The sequence below is a fragment of the Eretmochelys imbricata genome, chromosome 1, assembly GCF_965152235.1.
Source record: "Eretmochelys imbricata isolate rEreImb1 chromosome 1, rEreImb1.hap1, whole genome shotgun sequence".
In the NCBI taxonomy this organism is placed as follows: Eukaryota; Metazoa; Chordata; order Testudines; family Cheloniidae; genus Eretmochelys; species Eretmochelys imbricata.
Genome location: NC_135572.1, coordinates 356061485 through 356087161, shown reverse-complemented (window position 1 = coordinate 356087161; position 25677 = coordinate 356061485). Strand labels below are relative to the sequence as shown.

Genomic DNA, 25677 nt, shown 5'->3' with positions numbered 1-25677 from the left:
CCATGCTCCCCACAGTGAGTCCACCTGGCTGGGATGCCTGGGGAAGCCTCACACACCCCCAATGGGGCCATGCACCCCAACTCTGCAGCCAGCAGTGACTCCCAGCCAGTGTGTGACACAGGAGGTTTATTAGTGGTCGGGAACACAGCGTAGAACAGAGCTTGTTAGCACAGAAAGCAGGAAGTTACAGCAAAGTCCAGCTTGCGGGGACCAGAGCCCTGAGCTCTCCCCTTGAGTCCCAAACCTGGAGACTGACTAGCCTCCAACAGCCCACCCTCAGTCATGCCCCATTGCCCGTCCTCCTTCCTTTGTCTCTTTCCCAGCAAGCCAGGCACCTGGCCTCCACCTCTCTTTGTTCTCCAACACCTGCAGAGGATGGGCCCTGGCCACGTCTGTGCGCAGGCAGCCATCTGGCAGTCACACCTGCCTCCTAGGGGTCTGTGCAACAATCACACACCCTTGTCCCACCACCTAGCCCCAGATATTTGTGCAACACATAGGGGAAACCGAGGCACTCTGTAGTCATACAATACATTAAGAAAATTTCCACTTTGTCCCGGGGCACTGTGCTGTAAGGAGCTGGGTAGGGCAGCACTAGGGGGCGCTGTGCTGCAGCGGGTGGGGTGGGTAGTCCAGAATGGGGCAGGCTCCCGTCTGTCAGCATGGTGCTGGGGGTGTTGTGCACAGCCCCGGTGTCCTCCCCTTGTCTGCACCCAGGTGGATTCTGCTCCCAGCGGTTGGTTCCCAGCTGTGCCACGTGGGTGGGAACTGGTAGCAGGGAGGTGGTGGTGGGTAGGAACCCCCAGCCCCAGGGCTGAGCCAGGCGCAGCCCCAGACTGGTGGCATTGGAATGGAATGGGTGCTTGGAAAGCAGCCCCAGGGAGCTGTGGAGGTGGTGGTCATGGGGGGCACTGTGGTGTGTGGGTCTCCTGTGAGGCAGAGGCTGGGGGGAGGGTGTGACCATGTGACGCAGCAGGGAGGGGGGAGTGTTGACCTGGGAATGTGCCCTGGGGATGGAAGACCTGAGAGCCTGTCACCTGAGCCAGGAGAGGGAGGGGGACCTCTGCCCAGGAATGTGAACAGAGGCTGCAGAAGGGAGCCTGCTGGGGGGGTTTAGTTTCAGTTTGGGGCTGGGTGGAGGAACGCAGGGAACCCCAGGGCTGGGGTCTAAGCTCCCTGCTCCCCCAGAAGGACTTGACTGAGGGGTCCTGGGTGTACCCACAAGCTCTGTTTTGGACTGTGTTCCTGTTGTCCAATAAACCTTCTGTTTTACTGGCTGGCTGAGAGTCTCAGTGAATCCCAGGAAGAGGGGTGCAGGGCCTGGACTCCCCCACACTCCATGACAATGTGGGGGCTGTAGGGGGCAGTGTGGGGGTGAAGGTCTCCTGTGAGGTGGCAGCCCTGTTGTGGGCTGTGCCCCATTGCAGCCTGTGTGTTTCCAGAGGAGCTGCTGTCCCTGCGGGAGCAGTACCGGGACCTGACAGAGGAGTACCAGACCCTGCAAGAGAGCAACAAGATCATGGTGCACCATCTGGAGAACCTGGAAGCCCAGAAGTACAGGTAAGGGGGCTGGAAGGGTCAACAGGGTGGGGCAGGCCAGGGAGCCCAGCCTCAGACCCCAGGTGGCAGCTGGGCTCAGGACCTGCCTCCTGTCCCCTCTGGCAGCTGGGGCTTGAACCAGAATCTTCAGGGGATCTGTGAGCAGGTGGGCAGGCCCCTGGCTGGGTCGTCGGAGCTGAGCTGGGGCAGGGCTGTGCTGGGCTGGACTGGTTAGTTCTGAACTGGGCTGGGCTGGGCCAGGCCACCTCCCGCTGGCTGGGCTGTTGGAGCGGAGCTGAGCTGGGCCAGGCCACCTCTCACTGGCTGGGCTGGGCTGGGCCAGTCGGGGCTGTGCTGGGCCGGGAGCCTTCTGCCCTTGGCTGGGCCAGGCGCCTCCTCCCCATGGGGGCCGGGTGGGCCAGGAGCGGCTCTGCAGTCTCTGCCCGGGGCCGCGGGCTCCCGTTGCAGATCCAGGAGCAGGTCGGAAGAGTCTCACAAGTCGACGGACTCGGAAGTGATCCATGCCCCGGTGCGCCGGACCCTCTCTCCCCGGCGCGCCAGCCCCCGCCTGAGCGGCAGCGTCTCCTTCAAGATGGTGGACAACACGAGAACCATCAGCGCCCCCAGCCCCAAGGAGCCCCTGAGCCAGGACGAGGAGGACGACTCCGAGCTGAGCCTGCGCTTCAAGCTGCAGAGCGAGGAGGAGAAGGTGCAGCTGGCCCAGAGCAAGGTACCCATCCTGGCCCTGCCCGGGCAGGAGCTGCAGGGCGGGGGGAGGGGCTCCCCAGGGGCTGCTCATGCCCCTCTCCCTGCCCCTGCAGTGTGACAACATGCAGACCGAGCTGCGGGAGCTGCAGCGGCAGTATCAGGCCATCCAGCAGGAGCGCCAGCAGCTGCAGGAGGAGCTGAGGCTGTGCCGGGCGGAAATCCAGAGACTCAACGGCACCGTCCCCGCTGACGGGCGGGTAGGTGTGCCCCGGGGGTGCCACACGGCCGCGGGCAGGGGCGCCGCAGGTGACAGGCGTGGGTAACGACGCTGCCACGCTGCCGTGGGGGGTGCCTGGTGGGTGCTGACTGTGCCACGCTCCCACAAGGGATGGGGCTTGTGGGCGATGGCTGTGCCAAGCTGCCGCCTCGCGGGTGCCCGCCACTTTCCCACAGACCCCGTTCTTGGCTGGACCCGCTGAGGCAGAGGGGGACGCTGCTCCAGGGAGCCAGTGGGGAGCCTGAGTGGGGGCGATAGGGGGGTCTCAGCCAGCGGCATGCAGGAAGCAGCGCCCAGTGCTGGGGGGAGGTACCAGCCGGGCACAGAAGCTGCCTGGACCCGGACGGCGACAGTTTGAGCCCGAGGCTGGTCAATAGCCGCTGGAGCTGGGGCTTGACCTGGTGCACACTGGGCCAAGGACACTCAGCCAGGGAGCCCCCACCCGCGGCCCAGCCTGACCCACGAGCCCACCCCAGCGCCCCCTCCCGTGGCTCAGCCCCCCAGCAGGAGCCGCCCCCTCCCCAGCTTTGAGAGCCCGCTGGGGCAGGGCTAGGGTGACACCGAGACAAGGCCAAGCAGCCTGTGATTTAATCTCTCTTTTCTCTCCCTTCTCATCTCCATCCACCCCCACCCCCCGGCCTGTGGCTGCCGCTCCATTCCATTCCCTGCTCTCCCCCCATAGAGCCACCCCGCCCCCGAGATCTCCCTCCCCCTCATAGGACTGGTTGTTATAGTGGCTCTGCTCTGGTGCTGGTGGGCCGAGACCTCTTCCTAATGCGGATCAGGTACTGGTATCTCCCCTTTCCCTGGCCCTGGCCCAGGCCCCTGCTTGGCTCTCCCCGTGCATGGCAGGCTGCTCCCAGTCCCGCCGCTGCTTTGAGCCTCCAGCACCTGCCCTCCGATCCCTGCCCCTCGCCTCTCCCCTCATCCACCCTTCTGCTCTCCATCTCCCCAGGCGCTTGCTCCGGCCCGCCAGCCAGAGACAGTGCTGGGGAGGGGCATGCCCTCTTGGGAAAGGGGCTGCTGCCTCAAAGGTCAGATACGCTAAAGACATGCCACCTCGTCCCCACTGCTGAGGGCAACAAGTGCCCCTGTGTGTGTGTGGGAGGATGGCGCTGGGGCAACCAACTCCCTTCCCCTGCTGTCACACCAGGGCCTTCCTGCCCCTCTGAGCCCAGTGGCAGGGCCTGCGCCCCAGGTGGCCAGCAGGGGGCACTGTGCACCGGCAGAGGATTTGAGGGGCATCAGTAATGAGGTATGATGCCCTCAGCACTGGGGCATAGCCCCATCTCCACTGCCTCCTCGGCCAGAGCCCCGGTGTGTTCCCCACAATCGGGCTGCAGCACCAGGTCCCTGCCCTGGTGAGAGGCTTTGGGATCTCCGGGCAAAGCCCTCTGAGTGCCCATTGCGGGGCGAGGAGCGCAGCACAAACCCCCCTGCTAAGCAGCCAGCCCCCTGCATGCCTCAGACCCCTCACCATCCCCCCACCCCCTCACAGCATCCCCCAGCTGCCCATGGTTTTTTCCCAGGACTCAAATCCCACAATCCTTTGTGGCCGCCAAGAATCGTGGGACAACGTTTGGCCCCCCAGAGAGTGGGAACCAGCGGGCGAGGGGAGGGGCGGGCGCCCCATCACTGGGGCCATGGGAAACAAGACGGGGGAGTGGCCCTGGGAGATTGAGGCCCACTGGGTCTGAGCCCAGGGTCCCCCCAGAGAGGGAGTGTGTGAGAGCAAGGGACCCCATCTCTCCGTGCTCCCCTGGGGAAGGCTGCCCCCCACCCAGCTGTTAGCAGCTAGCCAGTAGCTCCGCAGGGCGGCTGGTGAACTCCGGGTCCGAGGTGCTCACCGCTCCCTGCTTGCCGGGGTCCGCTCCTGCTGGCATCACCCTGCAGCTCGGCCACACGCGCGTTTGGAATGGGGGCTCCAGGAGAACCCGCCCCCCCAGGCTCCAGCTGCCTCCCAGCCTGGCCCCCACCCTGCAGCCGCTGAGCAGCCTGGGCTCCCTGGAGGCGCTGGAAGGCTGCGGGGCACAGCACTGACCTCCCCCACATCTCCTCCCACAGGTCCCGGCCGGGGGGCTGAAGCCCATCATCCTCTTTGCGGTAGCTGCGGTTGCCTTGCTTCTGTACCCCTGCCTGAAGCGGTCCTGCGCCAGCTCCATGCCAGCCTGAGGAGCGCTGTGCCCGGGCCATGCCACACACGCAAGCGAGATCCGCCCCTTACCCCCCATGGCCTGCTGCCACTGGGAGGGCTGGAGACCCTTGCTCCAGCCCCCCTCAGTGCATGGAGGTCACACCCCCCCCCCCGGTCAGTCACGCCATGGCAGCATCTGCCCCCTCGTTACTGCATCGGGGCTCAGGGTCAGGGACACTGCATCTGTGGGGCAGGGAAGGGAGACTCCAGCCTCCTGCAGCTCAGCCCAGGATGCTGCTCTGGTGGGTGCGTGGATGTGCGGGGTGGCTGGGATAGGGAGGGGGTGGGCTGCAGGCCCCGTGGGAGAGTGAGGGGCTCCCTGGAAAGCAGCCTCAGCCATCCCTGGTGCTCCCCCCTCTGAGCTGGGTCCGGTCCCATTGGATCATAGCACCAACTAGTGGGGAGGTGGGGGGTACAAGGGATCCCTGCCATCGACTCCCCAAACAGAACCTGTTCCAGTGGAGCCCCAGCCCCCGTCCTGCCCCCTCCATCCCAGCCCCCGCCCTGACCCCGCTCCATCCCAGCCCCCACCCTGACCCACACTGCTCCCCTGCCATCCCAGCCCCCGCCCTGCCATGGGGGAGCTGGGATCCCAAGGGAACCCCAGCCAGGGCTCTGGTCCAGTCCCTGCTGATTGGCGCCATTTCCAGCGCGAGTCTGGTTCCCAGCCAGGCCAGCCCAGCTGCGCCGGGAGCCCCTCTGTGTGCCCCGCCAGGGGAGGTTCACGTTGCCTGGCTCTCGGTGTCCCTATGTGGCCACTGCCATGGAGCATTGTTACCTCGGACAAGCTGCTGACAGCCTGGGAGTGGCAGGATAGGCTTTGGCCGGGGTAGGGAGGATGGGCACCAGCCTGCCACCCCCCCTTCTGCCAAGGACTGTGCCAGGTCTCCACCCTACACCTCCACCGAAGCCCAGTCCTTCCGAACTTGCGCCCACCTCTTCCTCCCCACTCCCCTCTCCAGAACACATTGGCTCCTCTCCAGGTCAGCCCGAGGGGGGTGCTAGAGACCAATACCCAATGCTCCCCGCCCCACCCACCAGAACCCTGCCCCCTGCTGGCCCGGCGCTCGGCGTGATCCACTGCAATAAATTGAAAACCAAGGAGGTCACGTGGTGCTTGAAGCAGCGGGCAAGCCTGGGCCAGGGTTTTTAGTTGGCAATATTTAAAATCTGTCTTCACACTTGTGCTCCATGTCTGGGAAGGTTTGACTGTCTCGGTGCCATTCAGCAGGGAAGACCCAGGTGCCAGACAGTCCCTAGGGAGAGAGATTTATTTATTTTTAAAGCGGGAGCCCTCATGGTTTCCTCGTCTCCACCCGGGCGTTGCATCTTGCTGTCACCCCTTTGCCCGAGGGCCCCTGCTACAAACCTTCCCCCGTCACCTCATTTCAATGTTAGTGCACCCCTTTCTTCTGCCCTCGGCATGCAAGCCGTGGGCGCTGGCCCCAGGGCTGTGTGGGTGGCGTTTGCAAGCTCACTGGTATCACGACTGCTCGTGACCGGTCAGCACGGACGGGCAGGGAGGGGGCCGTTGAAGAGAAAGGGGCTCTCATGGGGGCTTCAAAATGGCCCCGAAGCTTGACACCTTTCCCTGGGCATGTATTCTGGAAGTGCCTGCATTTGGGCTGCGGGAGGCTGACCTGGCCCCATGGCCGGCTCCTGTTCTGGTCTGTCCCCGCCCAGCCCTGCGTCCCTGCTCTCCGACTGGAGCTGCGGCTGCCCCCCCCCGACTCGCGCGCTTGGGGGCTCCCTCTCTTTGTGGTTGTTGAATGTTGTAACTTGGTAAAAGAACTTTCTAAATCCACGGAGCCTGGATCTGTCCTGGGAGTTGCCTCGTGCTGGGCGGGGGCTGAGCCAGACTCACAGGTTGCGCCCGGGGTAGAGCAAGAACCCGGCCTGAGCAGGCCCTACTTCTGGGGACACCAAAGGGGGCTGGCCCAGCCTGTGCTGGGAGACAGACCTGAGGGGAGCCGCTGCCTGCTCTGAAGCCATGGTCAGGATCCTGCTCTGGGGAAGTCGATGGGAAATTTCCCCCAGCTGCAACCCTGGGCCCTGTCCAGAATGGCCCAGATGCCGTGGGGATGGGCACCTTCCGAGGCAGCATAAAGCCAAGCCCAGAAGGAGCTCCTGGCTGCGGGGGTTGCTGGGCCCCGCTGTGACTGCACAGGGGCGCTCTCCTCGGGCCTAGCTGATGGCACATCTGCATCGCTGCTCCGTGACGGTGGAGAGAACGCCAGGCTGGAGAAATGGGGCTCCAGCTTCTCCCCAGAGCCAGCTCAGGCAGGAGCCAGAGCGCTCCCCAGCTGCTCTCCTTAGCTCCAGGTTTCTAGCCCAGCCTGTCCCTGTCCAGCCCCCTCCTGAGCAGGCTCAGGGCCAGGCCTGGACCAGTTTGCCCCCCACGCACCGTAAGAGCCTTGAGCATAGCCCAAGCCAGGAGACTCCCCCTTGCCCTGGGCACTGCAGGGAGTGCGCGGCCCGCAGCCCCAGGGGCTCAGGGCGGCGAGCCAGGCAGAGGTCCGGGGATCGGGGCTATCTGGGCCAGGTCAGCTGGGCTGTGAAGTGCTGGCGCGAGTCTAGGTTCTCTACTCCCCCACACGGCCGGAGGCTGCTCGGTGGGACCCCGCTGGGACTGCAGATGCAGAGGGTGGCTGGCTGGTGAAATGCCCCTTGCGAGCCCGAAGCCCCCTCCCCTGAGCTCTGACCCGCACCGCCCCTCTGCGGAGGGGCAAGGGCCCATTTGGCCAAGCACACCATGTTCTCTGCCGGCTGGCAGGGAGCGTGTTCCTCACCCCGGGCCGCGCCAGCCAGGTGCTTCGGGCCAGTGCTCAGCTGCTATATTGAGCTGCGAGGGTCAGGCACAGTGTGACTGTCTGATGGTGCCAGGCTCCTGGGGGCTGCCCCCCCTCGACTCAGCAGCACGGGGGCTGAGTGTGTGCGAGGCCAGGGCCTAGCGTGGCAGATCAGCCCCCGGGGAGCTGTCCGCTTGAGGGGCCCCCCGTAACTGGAGGGCTTAGGCCACGCTGCCCTCCCTGGCCAGCCCCAGTGCTCGGCAGGCAGCCCCAGCTGGAGGTGCCCAGCGCGGCTCTGGGTTCTCAGCCTGCCCCTAAACCACACGGGCTGAGCCCCTTCCCCGCTGCCGGCCCCCTCTGGCCCAGGGCTCCCCTCCCAGCCTCCTGTCGCTCCATGCTGTGGGGATCACATCATGCCAGAGGCCTCCCGTGTGCCGGCTTCACCAAGAGCGGGTGTGAGGTGGCTGGATCCCATCTGCAGGTCCTGGGGCGGGGGGATTTCGGAGAGCGGGGGGCTCTGTGACCAGCTGATGGAGGCTGAGCGAGAGCCGGTGGCTGGGCGCTGAGGCGAGGCGGATGCTGGCCCCACGGTGCTATCTGTGGCCAGGGTGGCGACCGATCCCGGGATCGGCTACCCCGGGGACAGGGCAGATTGGCCATCGCACAGGGTCTGTGCAGGGGGTCCCAGAGCTCATGCTGGAGCAGAACGGGCCCACCTGACCCTCCGGGCTGGGCCTCTCTGGCTAGGCCCCAGCAGGGACCCTCCCCCCTGGGCTGGGGGAGCAGCCGGGAGCCCACCTGGGCCGGTGGGACCAGGGGAATGGGCCCCAGGTGGCGGCCTCCTGGGAAGGGCAGGGGCTGCATGGAGGGAGGGGCAACGCCTTCCTCAGCCCGTGCAAGGCTAGAGCCCCCCAGTGAGCCAGGGGGCTGGAGCAGGCCGAGCCCGGGAAGCACCTGGGCGACCCAGGCAAGGGGGCAGCATTGGCCCTGGTGGAGCTGGACCCCAGGTGCCCCCCGGAGGAGCGCGCCCAGTGGTTGGGCTGGCAGCAAGAGCCATGTCTTGAGTGGGGCGGGGGGTCAGTCCTGTGGGGCGGAGCCAAGGGGAAGGCTGAGAACACACCCACACCCCCCAGGACACACATGCACACCCCCCCAGGACACACACACACGCACAGCCCCAGGACGGACACCCCCCCATCTCTCTCCACTTTCAAACAGCCCCCACTCCTCACCATCCTGTACAACCGCCCCGGCACCTGCAGCCTTCTTCCCCGCTCCCCACGCCTCATCCTCAGTGCCATGGTGCCGAGAGCTGCCAGTCAGGACCGGGGCCCTGGGTGCCAGGTGCTGCATGTGTACAGAGTCCTTGTCCCACCTCGAGGGGCCGACGTGCCAAGGGGGGGCACCTGAGTGTCGCCAGCAGTGTGGCCGGCAGGGCGCTCCTGGGCTGGCCGGGGAGCTGACGTGGGGGAGCATGGAGCTGGAGGACTAGGTATTATCCATCCCTGACAGGTGTTTGTCTAACTTGCTCTTAAAAATCCCCAATGCTGGAGAGTCCACAACCTCCCTGGGCAATTTATTCCGCTGCTTAACCATCCTGACAGTTGGGAAGTTTTTCCTAATGTCCAACCTAAACCTCCCTGGCTGCAATTTAAGCCCATTGCTTCTTGTCCTAGCCTCACAGGTTAACGAGAAGAATTTTTCCTCCCTCCTCCTTGTAACAATCTTTTATGTACTTGAAAACTGTCATGTCCCCTCTCAGCCTGGTCTCCTCCAGACTAAACAAACCCAATTTTTTCAATCTCCCCTCATAGGTCATGTTTTCTAGGCCTTTAATCATTTTTGTTGCTCTTCTCTGGACTCTCTCCAATTTGGCCACATCTTCCCTGAAATGTGGCATCCAGAACTGGACACAATACTCCAGTTGAGGCCTAATCAGCGCGGAGTAGAGCGGAAGAATTACTTCTCGTGTCTTGCTTACAACACTCCTGTTAATACAGCCCAGAGTGACGTTTGCTTTGTTTGCAAGTGTTACACTCTTGACTCATGTTTAGCTTGTGGTCCACTAGGACCCCCAGATCCCTTTCCGCAGTCCTCCTTCCTAGGCCGTCATTTCCCATTCTGTATGCGTGCAACTGATTGTTCCTTCCCATGTGGAGTGCTTGCCATTGTCCTTACTGAATTTCATCCTATTTACTTCAGACCATTTCTCCAGTTTGTCCAGATCATGTTGAATTTTAATCCTGTCCTCCAAAGCACTTGCAACCCCTCCCAGTGTGGTATCGCCCACAAACTCTCTAAGTGTACTCTCAATGCCAGTATCTAAGCATTGATGAAGATATTAGAACCGGACCCAGACCTGATCCCTGCGGGACCCCACTCGATATGCCCGTCCAGCCTGACTGTGAAGCACTGATAACTCCTCTCTGGGAACGGTTTTCAACCAGTTCTGCACCCACTTTGTAGCAGCTCCATCTAGGTTGTGTTTCCCTCGTTTGTTTATGAGAAGGTCATGCGAGATAGTATCAAAAGCCTGACTAAAGTCAAGCTAGACCATATCTGTCTAGTCTAACCATCTATCTATTTGTCTGTCTGTCTCCATACACGCACCCTGCCGTTTGCACTGTGTGCTTTGTGACTGTCCCCAACGCCTGGCGTGAGTGTGCAAAGGGCGAGGAGTATTTCTGGCTGCTGATGCCGGGTCCACTCTGACTCGGCCCTTTATTAATAGCGGCCCCGGCTCGGGTTCCCTCTGCTCCTGGTTATTCAGGAATCCCAGGCGGCCGGCTGCAGAGACCCCCATCCCCCACCCCGAGCATGGAGCTCCCCTCCCCCAGGGCCCTGCACATGACTCTCCCTGATGAGCCCAATGCAGGGACTGCAGCCTGGAGATGATGGCTGGGGAGTGGGAAGTTAGCTGGGGCTTGGATCCACTGGGCCCATTCCAGCCTCCTGGTACCTCCCTGCCCAGCCCTCTCCCCAACACAGCTCCCCCCCCAGCCTCAATAGCCAGTCCTGGAGGGGGGCAGTCAGGCCAAGCTCTCCACTGTACAGAGGGGGAAACTGAGGCAGAGTGCAGGGGAGGTGATCTGCCCGAGGTCACCCAACAAGCCAGGATTGGGACCCAGGATCCCCTGCTTAGCCCACTAGCCCATGCGGCCTCTCTCACTAGCCCCCACCCCAGCGGGCTGGCCACATGCTGCTGGGGTGAATACTGCCCCCCGTTCTAGGGGCAGGTGGTAAAAGGATGTGGGATGATTGCAGAGGGTGCAGAGCAGAGCTGCGGAAGCGAGCAAAGGCTGGAGGAAATTGGTGCCCGTGAGCAGCTGAAGGAGCTCAGCGGGTCAGCTCACCCAAAGGAGAGCGAGGGGAGACTGGATTACAGGGCCGGAGGCCATCCATGGGGAGAAACTCCCGGGCACCCCTGGGTGCTCCAAGCTGGCAGGGAAAGGTGGCACAAGCAGCCCCGGCAGGACGCTAGAGCTGGACCAATTTCAATCAGAAACCAGGCACGCCCTGTGAACAGGGAGCATGGGTGACTGGGGCAGTGGGGGATTCGCCATCTCGGGAGAGCTCCCTGGCCTTTGGGGCTCCAGGTCCTCGCGTGACGCCACGCTCGGGGATACCGTCGGGCAGCCCCCCTCTCTCTGGTCTGGCTCCCATTGTGCCCCGGCTCCTCACCCCTGCCCCATGGAGAGGACACAGGGCAGCGGGCGCAGAGCAAGCACAAGGCGCCACCTCTTGCGTGGAGCTGATCTGGGGAACTCCTTGCCGCAGGGGATGCTGCTGCTGGATAGTGTTCAGAGCTGGGCAGCCTATGAATAAGGTCAAAGCTCAGGCTGATCCCTGCAGGGGTCTCCTCACTATGTACCATGCTGGCCAGGGCTAGGACCGACACACCCCCCCCGCCCCCAGCAGCTGTCAGCACCTGTGCCAGGGCAGGACACAGGCTCCGCGGGTTGATGGCCTGCTTAGGTGCCGCAGGGTGGGGGATGCAGGTCTGGTGTGGCCTGGAGACCCAGCTCTGGGCCTACCTGGGGTGCAGCACGTCTCTCACCCAGGGCAGGGTGGTGTTTGCCCCGTGGCCTCTGGGCAGACAGTGCCCAGGTCCTCCAGCACCTGCTTGGCCACCGTGTCTGCTCCGTGCCTGCCCAGCGGGGCTCGTCTCCCAGGGCCAGCTCGGAGCTGGGGCTGGCTGATCCCTCGCGGACTAAGTGCAGGGCATCGGGCACATGCCTGGCAGGGCCTGGGAGCTGGGGATGCGACCAGCTGCCCCTTCCCTCTGCCCCGCTGTCCGTCCATCCGCCCCTGAGCCGAGGGAGCTCCGGCCTCGCAGCAAGGGCCCCGGCTGGGCTGTCAGCCGCTCGGCTGGCTGCTCATTTGTTCCGGTTCTTTGCTCAGCTGGGTCGATGGAGCTTGTAGCACCAGCGGGGGAGTCACCTTGGCTCTGAAATATTGAAGGGCCGTTCCCGGCTCCAGCGTCTGCCACGAGGGGCTCAGCGCCCTTGGCAAGCAATCCGTTCCCCCAGCAAGGGCGGCCGGCGGGATGGGTCCCTGTATCGCAGCTGGGGAAACCAAGGCAGAGTGTTCAGGGGACTCACCCAGAGGGGAGGGGCAGAGCGGGGAATAGAACCCAGGAGTCCTGACCCCCACTACCCCCCTGCTCTAACCACCAGACCCCCCTCCCCTCCAGAAGCCAGGGATAGAACCCAGGAGTCCTGACCCTCACTACCCTCTGCTCTAAGCACCAGACCCCCCTCCCCTCCAGAGGCCAGGGATAGAACCCAGGAGTCCTGACCCTCACCCCTCCTGCTCTAACCACCAGACCCCCCTCCCCTCCAGAAGCCAGGGATAGAACCCAGGAGTCCTGGCCCTCACCCCTCCTGCTCTAACCACCAGACCCCCCTCCCCTCCAGAAGCCAGGGATAGAAACCAGGAGTCCTGGCCCTCACCCCTCCTGCTCTAACCACCAGACCCCCCTCCCCTCCAGAAGCCAGGGATAGAACCCAGGAGTCCTGACCCTCACTACCCTCTGCTCTAAGCACCAGACCCCCCTCCCCTCCAGAGGCCAGGGATAGAACCCAGGAGTCCTGACCCTCACCCCTCCTGCTCTAACCACCAGACCCCCCTCCCCTCCAGAAGCCAGGGATAGAACCCAGGAGTCCTGGCCCTCACCCCTCCTGCTCTAACCACCAGACCCCCCTCCCCTCCAGAAGCCAGGGATAGAAACCAGGAGTCCTGGCCCTCACCCCTCCTGCTCTAACCACCAGACCCCCCTCCCCTCCAGAAGCCAGGGATAGAACCCAGGAGTCCTGACTCCGAGGAAACCGCTTCTCTAACCACTACACTGTGCTGCCTCCCCCCCCCCCCCCCGCACTGTACTGCCCCTGGATCGTTTCCTAATTCTATCCTATCCCATTCCTCCTAGTCATTCCCTGGGGGTGACCATAACCTGCCCCCTGCCAGCTCTGGGGGGGAGGGGTGTCATGGGGCAGCCCGAGGCCCCTGCAACCATGGCACTAGGGGGCCTGCTGCCCTTTGCTATAGCCGGGCACACGCCGGCTCTCCATGGGCTGGAAGGTTCCAGGGGCTGGCGGTGAGCCGGGAGATCGGAGAGGACAAGTAATGAGGCAGGACCAGGGGATGATTCATGGCCTGGTCACAGGAGCCGCTTTAAACCCGAGCTGCTGTCTGAGTGAGAAACCGGAACCAACAGGGACACCCGACCCCCGCTGGCTGTCCTGCCCAGAAGGCAGCGCAAGAGCTGATGCCCCACGCCTGGGCCCCCCACCCTTGCCCATGTGCAGGGGACTGCGGATGTTCGTTATTTCTACTAATGGCCAGGCCTGTCCTGACCCCTGCTCAGCTCTTGGCCTGCATTCCATCTTGTGGCAATGAGTTCCACAGGCTAACTCTGCCTTGTGTAAACAAGGGCTTCGTTTGCCCCTTGCCAATGCCCCCTCCTCTTCGTTTCCTCTCCAAACTACAGCCTGGGTGTTTCCCTCTCTAGACCCCTGCCTCTCGGCGCACCCCCCCGCCCCGCCTTCGCAGCCCAGGGCAGGGAGCTTCGCGACCAAGCAAACACAAGAGGAGATGGTGGGCTGTGCAGAGACGCGCGCAGCCGAGGTCGGAGGGAGGCAGAGCTGGGCAGCGAGAGCTGAGGAGCGGGATGAGGCCCTGGGGCAAGAAGCAGGGTGCGAGGCTGAGGCCGGGTGGGTGGCAAGGCCAGGGCCGGGAGCCGAGGGAGGGCAGTGCTGAGATGTCAGGGGGCGCGGTGGTGGGTGCCGGTGGGGTGACGCGCTCATGGGTACACGCTGGCAGCCGGGATCTGGGATGGGGGGTGGGGAAGGGAACACAGGACCAGACGAGACTCCTGGGTCACTCCAGCCCCATTGCGTGATCCCGTTCCCACATCTCCCCACCTCCAGCTGCAGGCCGGTTCATTTGCCATGCTGGCCCCACAGGAGGCCACCCTCTCATTGCCAGCTTCAGTTCCCTCTTGGCCAGTTATTTGGTCCTTTGCCGGCTCCATCCTTTAGCTTCCCTGGCTTTCCCTGTCCCTGGCGTTCACCCCCCGCCCTGACGGATCCCCTCCCAGGCATGTCCACTCTCCTGTCGTGAGACAGCCCCCCATCCCAGCCCTGGTCTGCCCCCAGCCGGGGCGCAGCCGGCTCTCCTGCATGCGGGATTCCAGGCGACGTCTGGCCGGCGCTTTGTCCCATGTTACGAAGCCGGCCCCAGCTTAGCTGGAAGTGCCTCTCCGATGCCCCCGAGGGGCTGCCCGTCAGACTGTCTCTCTCCTCCTCGGCCACTTTCACCTCAGGAGCCCCCAGCCCAGAGCTTGTGTGTTATTCATGCATGTCCCTTGCTTGCCCTGCGCTTGATTTCCATCCCCTTTCTGATCCTCCAGGGGTTAGGCCCCTCGGCAGCCACCAACGCCGGCCATGTGCCGGCACTGGCCACCCCACGGGAGGAGCTGCTTGACCCCAGCAGCCCCGGCCCCCCACTGGCTGCCATCCGTGCAGGGCCCCGGGGATGCACAGTGGGGAGGCTCTGGGTCTGTGCAGCAGAGCTGTGGGGTCTGACTCACGCGCCCCCACCGGGCCCATCACCCCAGTGTCCTGCTTTACAGCTCCCTCCCCGCTGTCTCTAGGGTGCAGACGTGGTAAGGAACGAGCCGGAGCAGAGAGAGCGGGAACGAATGGTCCCCAGGGCATCCCTGCTCCTAGGAGCTCAGCCAAGTGCCCGGGAGGAGCTGGGATGTCACGGGGCGGGCGGGATTCAGACACGCCGTGTCCTTTGTCCCTGGAGGAAACACGGCCTGATATTCTATCGGCTCTGGGTGCTATTCAGGCCTGGGTGACCAGGTGGGTTATTTCTATCCAGGAGAACTGGGTCGAATGCAATCTGCTGCCTCGGGAGTTGTGCTGCCAGCCAAGCAGTGGCGGGCCGAGTGAACGGCACGTGGGCCGGGGGGCGGGTCTGGGTGGTTCCCACTGGGCTCAAACTGGGCGCACGGGAAGAGAAGGGAAAAGGGCAGGGCTGAAACAGGAGAAACCTGGGCCAAGCTCAGAGGGGGAGCAGGGGGAACCGGGCAGCACTGGTGCAATCACAACCCGGCTTCCCTTCGGGGGAGTTGGCAGCCCGTCAGCACCCGTGCTGCTGGAATCCACCCCTCAGTGGCTGGCGGGGAGCAGACGCGGGGCGGCACCCGGGGGCGCGGGGAGCGGATTTCGAGGACACGCTGGAATGCTGGGTGGGGGCGGGGAGTGGATGTGACACTGACATCCCGCCAGCATTCACCTGGGAACGTGACCCCGATGCTACGCTCACTGGGGGTGGGGGAGCCCCACCATGTGACATGGGAACCCCCCAGCGCCCTGGGACCCCATGGCCAGCCCCAGAGCAAAGGGAAAAGGCAGAAACATTGTGGTGAAGCCTGGCGGGGGGATCCCTGGCGGCCCGGAGCCATTACCGCCTGGCAAAGTCGCTGGTTAATGACTCCTGCTCCTCCCTGACAGCTGGACTCCCAGCCCCGTGACACCGGCAAGGCCCGCTAGCAGGCGGGAGTGGGCCTGACGCCCCATGCAGGGCCCTGAGAGAGGTGCTGGGCCCACGTGCCCACCAAGAACCCAAAAGCCTGGGGCTTCCCATGTCCCAGGAGCAGAGCTGGCGTTACTGGAGATGTTGCCAGGGGACTGGGAGATGCCCAGATGCCTCCTGCAACCCTAGGGGTTGGCCAGTAGCTCCTGTGCCAAGGGAAAGAGAGTAGCCGCACGGGCTCCAGTCCTCTGTGCTGGGCTGCCCGCCCTGTGGCAGTGACGTGAGAGCTGTTTACCAGGTGTGGGAGCTGCTCACCAGGGGCAGGAGCTGCTTACCCCACACGGGACCCATTTACCAGGGGCGGGAGCTGTTTACCAGGCCCCATAGCTGTTTACCGGCCATGGGAGCTGTTTACCCCCGCTTGGGAGCCATTTACCGGGGCGGGAGTGGGAACTCTTTACCAGGTGTGGGAGCTGTTTACTGGGCGCGGGAGCCGTTTACCCTAACCTGGGAGCCGTTTACCCGGGCGCGGGAGCCGTTTAGCCGGGCACGGGAGCCGTTTACCCGGGCACGGGAGCCGTTTGCCAGGTGAGGCCCCGGCCGCGCTGTCGGGCCTGAGCCGTCCCATTGCTCAGCCAGCCAGCCAAGCTGCCCGTCACGTCACGCACTGAGCTGCGGGCTCACTGTGACCACACGGCTCATGGGCTATTCTGAGCGGCGCATCATGAGAGAAATATGAACCTCCGGGCTCCCAGCCCCCTCCGGCGCTCCAGGCCCGGCCCGTCCCCTCCCCCGTGCTCGCCAGGGCTTTCCATGAGAGGGCTTTTTCTGAGCGCTGATCACACTCGGCCGCGCTCTAGCACCTTCCACCCGGGATCCCCAAGCGCTGGGCGCACATCCGGATGAATGAAGTCCGGCCCGCCCGCCCACGTGGGTTTGGTATCCCCCCCTCCGAGGGACAGAGGAGGAAACTGAGGCACAGGGAGGCCTGGAGCAAAGCCCCGGGGCGGGGACAGCGCCTAGAGCTCCAGGTGCCTGCTCGCCTTTGGTCCTCCCTCCAGCCCCCACATGCCCGGCCCCACTTCTTCCCAGGGTGCCCCCCGCGGACTGGGGTCCTGTGGCGGTTTGTGGGGGGTGCAGGGGCCCTGCCCCCCTGCCATTGTCTACAAGGAGAGAGGATCCTCCCCCTCCCCCTGGTTTGGGGCAGGTTAAAAATAGCAGCCAGATGTCCCCGGCGTCAGCCCGGGGGGGCGGCGGCCGAGCCAATCCCAGCCCCCCGCTCTCCTTAGCGCCCAATCCGCGGCCCGGGCGTTATCTCCGCGGGGAGGAAGAGAAAGTTCCCGCTCGGCTCTTACTTGTATATGGTCAGGGCCCGGCATTCCTGGGAGTCCTGCGTCCTGACGCGGGGCCCGGGGGGGCCGGCGGGCGGGCCGGAGGCGGCCCGTTAAAACCCCCCTGCGCGGGGCCCGCCGCTTCACTGGGGCGCAGCCGGGAGCCGCCGGCGCCAGCCCCCTCGCCATCGCCGCGGCCGGGAGAGCCGCGCGTCGGGCAGCGAGTTCGCGGCCGGGCCGGGCCGGGGCGCGTCGGGCAGCGAGTTCGCGGCCGGGCCGGGGCGGGTGCGGGAGCGAGTTCGCGGCCGGGCCGGGGCGGGGCGCCCCGCGCGGCGGAGATGAACAGCCACAGCTGCCCCGAGGCGCCGGCGGCCGGCGAGGAGGCGGAGGAGATGCCGGCCACGGAGAAGGACCTGGCGGAGGACGCGCCCTGGAAGAAGATCCAGCAGAACACGTTCACCCGCTGGTGCAACGAGCACCTCAAGTGCGTCCACAAGCGCCTGGGCGACCTGCAGCGCGACCTGGGCGACGGGCTGCGGCTCATCGCGTTGCTGGAGGTGCTGAGCCAGAAGCGCATGTACCGCAAGTACCACGCGCGCCCCAACTTCCGCCAGATGAAGCTGGAGAACGTGTCCGTGGCGCTGGAGTTCCTGGAGCGGGAGCACATCAAGCTGGTGTCCATCGGTGAGCGCCGGGGCGGGAGGGGCCGGGGCGGGAGCAGGTCAAGCTGGTGTCCATCGGTGAGCGCCGGGGCGGGAGGGGCCGGGGCGGGAGCAGGTCAAGCTGGTGTCCATGGGTGAGCGCCGGGGCGGGAGGGGCCGGGGCGGGAGCAGGTCAAGCTGGTGTCCATCGGTGAGCGCCGGGGCGGGAGGGGCCGGGGCGGGAGCAGGTCAAGCTGGTGTCTATGGGCGAGCGCCGGGGCGGGAGGGGCCGGGGCGGGAGCACGTCAAGCTGGTGTCCATGGGCGAGCGCCGGGGCGGGAGGGGCCGGGGCGGGAGCAGGTCAAGCTGGTGTCCATGGGCGAGCGCCGGGGCGGGAGGGGCCGGGGCGGGAGCAGGTCAAGCTGGTGTCCATCGGTGAGCGCCGGGGCGGGAGGGGCCAGGGCGGGAGCACGTCAAGCTGGTGTCCATGGGCGAGCGCCGGGGCGGGAGGGGCCGGGGCGGGAGCAGGTCAAGCTGGTGTCCATCGGTGAGCGCCGGGGCGGGAGGGGCCAGGGCGGGAGCACGTCAAGCTGGTGTCCATGGGCGAGCGCCGGGGCGGGAGGGGCCGGGGCGGGAGCACGTCAAGCTGGTGTCCATGGGCGAGCGCCGGGGCGGGAGGGGCCGGGGCGGGAGCACGTCAAGCTGGTGTCCATGGGCGAGCGCCGGGGCGGGAGGAGACGGAGAGAGCGGGATCGGCGCTGAGTGTGCCCCTGACATGCCCGTTCACGCCCATGGTGCTGAGTGTGCCCCCGACAGGCCCACGGTGTTGAGTGTGCCCTCGACACGCCCACCCACGCCCACGGTGTTGAGTGTGCCCTCGACACGCCCACCCACGCCCACTGTGTCGAGTGTGCCCGCAACACGCCCACCCACGCCCACTGTGTCGAGTGTGCCCCGAGACACCCACGCACGCACACTGATCTGAGTGTGCCCTGACACGCCCACTCACACCCACTGATCTGCACATGCTGCTGACCCTCACAGCATGTGCCACTGACACCCCCTCACCCACACACTGATCTCTCACACACTGTGTTGTCTCTGACACACGCCCTCACACCCACTGATCTGCACGTGACACTGACACCCCTGCTCCCACACCGTGATCCGTGTGTCCCTGACACGTTCATGTACACCAGGGCTTCTCAGACTGGGGGTCGGGACCCCTCAGGGGGTCATGAGGTTATTACATGGGGGGTCGCGAGCTGTCAGCCCCCACCCCAAACCCCGCTTTGTCTCCAGCATTTATAATGGTGTTAAATATAGAAAATATAGTGGTTTTAATTTATAAGGGGGGGTCGCACTCAGGGTGCAGTGTGAAAGGGGTCACCCGTACAAAAGTTTGAGAACCACTGACTTACACTGATGTGTATGACACTGACACCTGCTCACACACACTTATTTCTCTCACACAATGCGTAGTCCCTCACATCCACTGATCTGTGTGTGTCCCTGACACACCTGCTCACACACATTGATCTGCGTGCCCCAGACACGCTCGCTCATGCTGGTCTGGGAGTGACACTGGTACATTCATACCTCACACCCGCTGGTCTCCGCATGTCACTAACACAGACGCCCCCCATCTCTGTGTGTCACTAACAGTCACACACCCGCACCCGCACACATACACATCTGTGTCTCACGAATGCCCTTGTTCCCCTTACACACACACACACACACACACACACACACAGGTCTCTCGCACACTGTGCCCTGCCACTGACACACCCACTGATCTCTGTGCCCCTGACACACACACCCATTTCCGCCCCCCCCATCCCTTCACAGGGTGCCGCACACTGAAGCCGATGGCCTCCTTACACACGTACCTCGCTTTTTCTCCCCTAGACACACACTGCTCACCCTGACCCCCCAGATCTCACCCCCACGCTGATATCACACGTACACCCCCCAGGTCTCGCTCCCACTCCCACTCACACACACAGCTGCTGCCTCTCCCTGGTGTGCAGTTCACTAGCAGGCCAGCCAGGTGCCCTTCCTCGGAGAGGTCAACACCGGGCCCAGGCGGCTCCTTTTCCTGTGCTGGTTTTGCTTGTGTGTGTTTTGGTGGGACAGTGAAACTCTCCCTCTTCTCTCTTGGGGGGGCTCTCCCCATACCAGGCTGCCCCCCCCAAGAGTTTGCCCCAGCAGGCTGGACAGCGTGGGAGACGCTGGCAGGGGGAGACCAGTGCGGGGGCCCGGGCGCTTGCTGCCCGTTGCTGTCTGTGAGCTGGCCCAGGGAATTAAGGGGATTAGCCGGCATGGGGGGGATGGCTGGAGCCACATGGGCAGGAAGGAAAAACAAACGAATCTGAGGGCCCCGGCTCTCACGGCCCCCGCTGAAACCTGCTGGGCCCCTGGCAGAAAGCTGGCTGGGGTGAGATCAGCCGCAGCCCCACATCTCTGTGCAGGGGGCTCCTGTCCTCCCATCCCTGCGGCTAGCCCCACCCGGCCTGGCGAGGGGCAGGGGTTTCCCCGTGTGAGGAGGACAGGCGGGATCCGGCTGGGCTACAGGCCGGGGGGTGTGGGGGAGACCTGTACCTGCCCCTGCCCCATCCATTGGGGGTGCTGACAGGCTGCTGCTGTTGGCAGAGGGCATGGGGGCAAAGCGAGAGGGGGCAGTAAATGCTCCAGGGAGCTTTCTGGGCGGTCTGGGGCTTTGATTTGTTCAGCCTTCATAGTAGGGGAGGAACTGAGTGTTTGGAGCAGCCCCACCCAGGCCGCACACTTGTTCCCTGGCGTCTCTGAGCGTCCCTGTCTGGCTCACAGAGCGAGGGGAAGGGCAGGACTCACAGATCTGTTCCGAGCAGCGTGTGGGGCTAGCCCCAGCCTCCTGAGCAGAGAGGGGGCCCCTCGAAGCGTGGGGCGGATCCAGCCCCAGCTCTGGCCCTTGTTGTCTGCCCAGCGCTGGTTCCACAGGGGGCTCAGCCCTGAAACATGTGGCATTGCCGTGCCGCGGTTGAACAGCTGCTGCGTCCCACCCCAGAGGCAGCTGCATTCCGGCACAGGGCAAGCAATTCTCTTGGGTCCAGAGCTGCTTGCAGGGGCAGCAGGCCACTGAGGGTCGGCGTGGCCATTTGCAAAGCCCTGTGGAGCCTCCTCCCCCGCCCCCCCGTGGCCCCACGCCGTGACGGTCCATTTGTGATTTCATCCCTGCCTGAGCCAGGACAGATCTTTGGCCCCTCGCCCAGACCTGACCCGCGCCGCCCCGCCTGGCTTCCCTCTCACTCAGAGGGGGCGGCTGCAGCCTGGCCCAGGCCCCCGCTCAGATCCCAGCCCAGCCCAGGCCGTGCCGTGCCGAGACCTGATCCCAGCAGCTGTTGCCTGGCTGCAGAGGCGGCCTGGCCCGGATTTATTGTTCTCCCTCTGGGTGGTGCGGGCGGGGGGCGGGGGTGGGATTCAGACCCTGGATCTGAAGCCTAAAAAGGGCTGTGGAGACAGACTTAGCCTGCGGAGTTAACCCTTTGGTGTCCAAAACCGTCCCCCCTCCCCCCCAAGTGGGCGGTGAGCTCCTGGGCACGGGGTGTGTTTGGGGGGAGGAGGGGCTTGGTAAGGGCAGATGCTGTGAGCTCTGGGTAGCTGGGATGAGAGCGAGTGAGAGCAGCCAGGACGGGGTCTGGACCCAGGGGGTTGCCCGCAGGCTGGGGCAGGGAGGAGCCGTGAGGGGGCGGATGGGGCAGTGGGACATGGCAAAGGGGCTGCAGGGCCAGAGGAGAAGGGGGGGGCTCACAGCTGCCAGATACCCGGCCTGTGGCGCGGGGGAAGGGGCTAAGTCCGGCTTCCCACGCAGCCCCCGTGGGGCAGGGGAGGCGGAGAGGCCCTGGCCAAAGGAGGGGGAGGCCTGGCTCCCCCGTTCCCTACCCCGCTGCTCGGCTGGTGCCTTCTGAGCCCGGATCTGCCCCTGGCTGGGATTTGGCTGGGGGTTCCTGGGGGGCTGTTCTCCCCTCCCAGGCTACCTCCGCCACCCAGGACCGTGTGTGCCCTGGGGCTGGCTCTCTATAGCCACGGGCACGTGTCCCAGATCCCCTCGGCTCCCCAGGCACTGGCCGGGTTTTCATCCTCTCTGTTAGGAGAGGGCTTGCCCTATTGCAGGGCAAGGGGGCTGGGGCAGGGCTGAGCCCCCAGTCTCTGTCCACCCCCAGCCCCACAGAAATCCAATCTGCTGGGTCTGGAGGGTTCCCAGCCCTGGGCTGGGCTAGCAGGGGGCTGTGGGTCGGGAGTGAGGGGCACCGGCAGACCTCAGGGGGGAGCCCAGAGCTGGGCTGGCAGGGGCTGCGGGTCGGGAGTGAGGGGCACTGGTAGAAGTTTGCTGTTAGTCTCGAGCCGTGAGCTGATCCCCGTGGGGCCCCTGGCAGCGGGGCCCCGTCTCCACACGGCCGTGGGGCAGGGAGCCCTCGGAGGCTGGTCTGCAAGGCCTGGCGGCATGGCCAGCCCCAGGCTGGAATTCCAGGAATCTCCCCAGCACCTGTCCCGGCTCCACTTCCTGCCCCACGGCTGGCAAGGCCCCTTGGGCCCAGAGTGCTCCCCCGGGCGGCCCACAGGCCAGGCGATTTAAGTCAGACCCATGGGCCCATCTGGCCTGGTGTCCTGCCCCTCCCTGCTCCATAGGCCCATCTACCCTGCCCCCTCCCTAGATCTCTCCCCACCCTAAGGGCCCATCTACCCCAGTATCCTTCCCCCCCACCCCGCCTCATAGGCCCATCTACCCCACTGTCCCCCCTACCACCTGCCCCATGGGTGCATCCAGCACAGCATCCCACCCCATCCCGGGGGTCCCAGGGAGATGGAGCCCTTCCTCCCCTCCTCTTCCCCCGCCCCCCCAGCCAGGGAGGCGCTGGAAGAAGCACCCTGAGGGGGCACCTAGGCCTGGTTCTCCCCCCACACCCCAGTGTGGGGCTGGGTGGCAGCTGGTGGGTGGCAGGGGCTGGAGCGACATTCTCCAACTAATCCTGCTCCCATTGCACGGGCCCAGCCCCTGCTCGCTCAGGGCAGCTGGCATGAGCAGCTGAGCTTGGGCCATCGGCCCCAGGCCCAGTGCCATCAGCCCCAGGCCCAGTGCCCCCCTCTCCCGTCCCCAGGGCTGTTCTCCCCCCGCCCCTAGGCCGGGCAGCTCCCCCACTGTGCAGCCAAGGAGCCTGGGAGCTGCTATGGGGAGTTTGGGGGGGAAGCTGGGGGAGGTGGGGGGACGGGGCAATGGGCAGACAGTGGGTGCCACATGGGGCTGGGGTAGGGGCAGGAGGGGAACAATTGTGGGGGCGGGGTCACTGGGGACAGGGAGGGGACTGACAGCAGGGGCGGGGTCACTGGGGAAGGGGGCGGAGTTACTAGGGGCGGGGCAGGGACAAACAATGGGGTGGGGTCACTGGGGCGTGGCTGGGACTGGCTGTAGGGGCGGTGTCACGGGTGGGGGGAGCAGGTGGGGTTACAGCAGTGGGTCAAAGAGAGCGATAATGTTGGGCACAACCCATTGGTGAGAGCAATGGGGCGGGGTCTGTGATGTCAGAGGAAACAGCCAATCAGCACATTGCTAACTTGTCGCACTCGGGTTGGTTCTCAAGCAGTGGGGGTGGGGTCGGGAGCCCAGGGATGGGCTTGAGTTGGCAGGTTCTGGGGCACGTGTGGCCCTGGGGCAGGGGGTGTGTCGTGCTGGGGGGGTCAGAGGCCCCTCTCCCGGGTAAGGGGCCCGTCCCACATGCCGGGGCTGACGCCTCCTGACGTGGAAACGCCCCCTCCCCCCCGGCTCCGTCTGCCCGCCCACTCCCACCGTGACTCTGCCCGCAAGCCTGCCCGCCCGCCCGCTCCCACCACGGCTCCCTCTGCCTGCCCGCCCGCTCCCTCTGCCCACCTGCCCGCTCCCACCGCCCGCTCCCACTGCCCGCCCGCCTGCCCGCTCCAACCGTGGCTCTGCCTGCCCGCCCGCCCGCCCGCTCCCACCACGGCTCCATCTGCCCGCCCGCTCCCACCGCCCGCTCCCACTGCCCACCCACCTGCCCGCCTGTTCGCTCCCACCGTGGCTCTGCCTGCCCGCCCGCCTGCTCCCACCACGGCTCCATCTGCCCGCCCGCTCCCTCTGCCTGCCCGCCCGCCCGCTCCCAATGGGGCTCCGTCTGCCTGTCCGCTCCCACTGCTGCTCTGCCTGCCTGCCCGCCCGCTCCCACCGTGGCACTGCCCACCCGCCCGCCCGCTCCCACTGCGGCTCTGTCCGTCCAGCCCTGCCCCCAGTGACCCCACCCTGCTCTTCGTCCCCATCCCTGCTCCCCAACCAGCCATGCCAGCCAGCCGGGCCGTGGCGCCGTGCGTGGGCCCGGTGGCTGAGGCAGACCCCTGGGGCATCGCAGGCAGGGACTGCAGGCAGGGCGCCCCCCACCCCCCCCACGGGAGACAGCAAGGCCAGGCAGCTCTGAGGCCCTCAGTAAGCCCCCGTGGTCTGGGCCTGGGGCGGTCGTTGCGGCTCCCTGCCGGGGCTGGGAGGGGCCACGCCGCACGCCAGGCCCCCTCCGCCCCCGGCTGTGCTCACAGCCGCCCGCTGGCTCCCTCCAGTGCTGTGGTGAGCTCATCTCTCCGGAGACGGCGGGCTGGGCTGCTCGGCGCTGACCTCAGGCCGCAGCAATGAGCGGGGGGGTGGCCGGAGTCGCGGGGCCGGAAAGCCGAGCTTCCCGCTGGGGCTGTTTCCCCTGCTGGAGCCCTGGGAAACCTCGCAACCGCTCGGCCTGGGTCAGCCGGGCTCTGCCGGGGACCTAACCCGTCCTGCTGGCCCAGCAGTGCCGCAAAGCCCTCTGGAGGAAGGACGGCAGGGTCCGGCTCGCGCCTTCCCCTCCAGGCACCTGCCTGCCCCACCTGTCTGATCGCCCCCTCAGTCTGGTGGAACTGAGCCTTGTACACTCATTACACGCATGGAGCTGGCATGTTCAGACCCTGTGGGGGGGGGATCCGCCCCAGCGGGGGGCCTCGGGTCTCCCCCTTGCTCTGGGGGGCCGGGCAGAGGGCAGAGCTTGGAGTGCTGGCACCAGGGCCTGCCAAGGGGTGACACGCTGGGATGGACTCAGCCGTCAGAAGTGCAGCAGCAGGGCTGGGTGGGGGGCCGGCAGGGGACCCCCCAGCTGGGCGCAGATGTTCACTGTCTCCAGTTGCTGCCCTCTTCTGGGGTTGGTTTCAGGGGCCCCCGGACGTGCTGTCTTGCTCCCCGGCCCCTCTGATCCAGCCGCAGAGCTGACAGGCCGACCCCCCCATTCCCATCCAGGACCAGGGCTCTTCTGGGGGAGGTTGGGGGGACCGTCCCAGTGCGGGGATGGAAAAGGGGGATCTGAGTGTGGCCTGCCCCTGGTCCCCAGGGCCTAGGCACGGCTGGGGGGGGCAGGCCCAGAGCAGGTGTAGCTCAAGGGGGCCTATCCCCCCGACCCCCCGGGATTTAAACCTGGTGCCCCTAATGTTGGGTTGAGCCAGGGCACCCCCCATAACAGCTGGGGGTATGGAGAGCCTTTCATCCCGGGGTGCACACCTGGCCCCATGGGGCAGTGCAGCCACTTCTGGGGAATGTGGCAGTCGGCTGAGAGCCGCACAGTGACGCTGTCTTGATGGGGGGGGCGGGATTAAGATGAGCTCAGCCCTGAGAGCACTGGAGCGTTGTCTGGCTGGGGGGTCTCGCCAGCAATGGGCACAAGGACCCCTGGACTGTAACGATGCCAGCTCGGTAGGAGCTCACCTCTGCACCTCCTCTGCAAGGCAGCACCTGCATGAGGGGGCCCCGCTGCCCCCCAGTGCAGCGCCCCCCGCTGAGCCCCTGCCCTCCCAGTGCAGCGCCCCCTGCTGAGCCCCCACCCTGCCCCTCCACGCAGCGCCCCTGCTGAGCCCCTGCTCTGCCCACGTAGTATCTCCCTGGGATGCTGACCCCCCAGCTGGCCCCGCTGAGATCTCTGCAAGGCTCCCAGCAATAACCACGGGGTGGGGGGTGGGGAATGCACAGGTCATTTCCAAACCCCGGGGGCCTAACCCCCCCCATCTGTGGGGCGAATCCCCTGGGGCTGAGGCTCGGCGGCCTGGGTGCAGGATTGGGCCCCAGGCCTCTCTGCTCAGACCCCTGGCCCCTTGGAAC

The 25677-nt window shown here is 65.6% G+C and overlaps 2 protein-coding genes across 6 annotated transcripts in view; both read left to right on the top strand.

The window, feature by feature from the left end:
• Positions 1-4685, top strand: part of CCDC136 (coiled-coil domain containing 136) — a 37968-nt gene extending 33283 nt beyond the window's left edge. Inside the window, exons 5-9 of the mRNA XM_077807303.1 lie at positions 1443-1560; positions 2008-2269; positions 2361-2504; positions 3207-3309; positions 4589-4685. Coding sequence (XP_077663429.1) covers positions 1443-1560; positions 2008-2269; positions 2361-2504; positions 3207-3299 — 617 coding nt within the window. The 3' untranslated portion in view covers positions 3300-3309; positions 4589-4685. The remainder of the gene's footprint in view (positions 1-1442; positions 1561-2007; positions 2270-2360; positions 2505-3206; positions 3310-4588) is intronic.
• Positions 4686-17219: 12534 nt separating this feature from the next.
• The window catches only part of FLNC (filamin C), a 60281-nt gene continuing 51823 nt past the window's right edge, over positions 17220-25677 (top strand). For 4 of the 5 annotated variants that reach the window (XM_077807933.1, XM_077807932.1, XM_077807931.1 and 1 more), the window contains exon 1: positions 17274-17565. In XM_077807933.1, the coding sequence (XP_077664059.1) occupies positions 17274-17565 (292 nt within the window). Of the gene's footprint in view, positions 17566-25677 lie in introns of all 5 variants that reach the window. The other variant, XM_077807927.1, reaches the window with a different exon arrangement.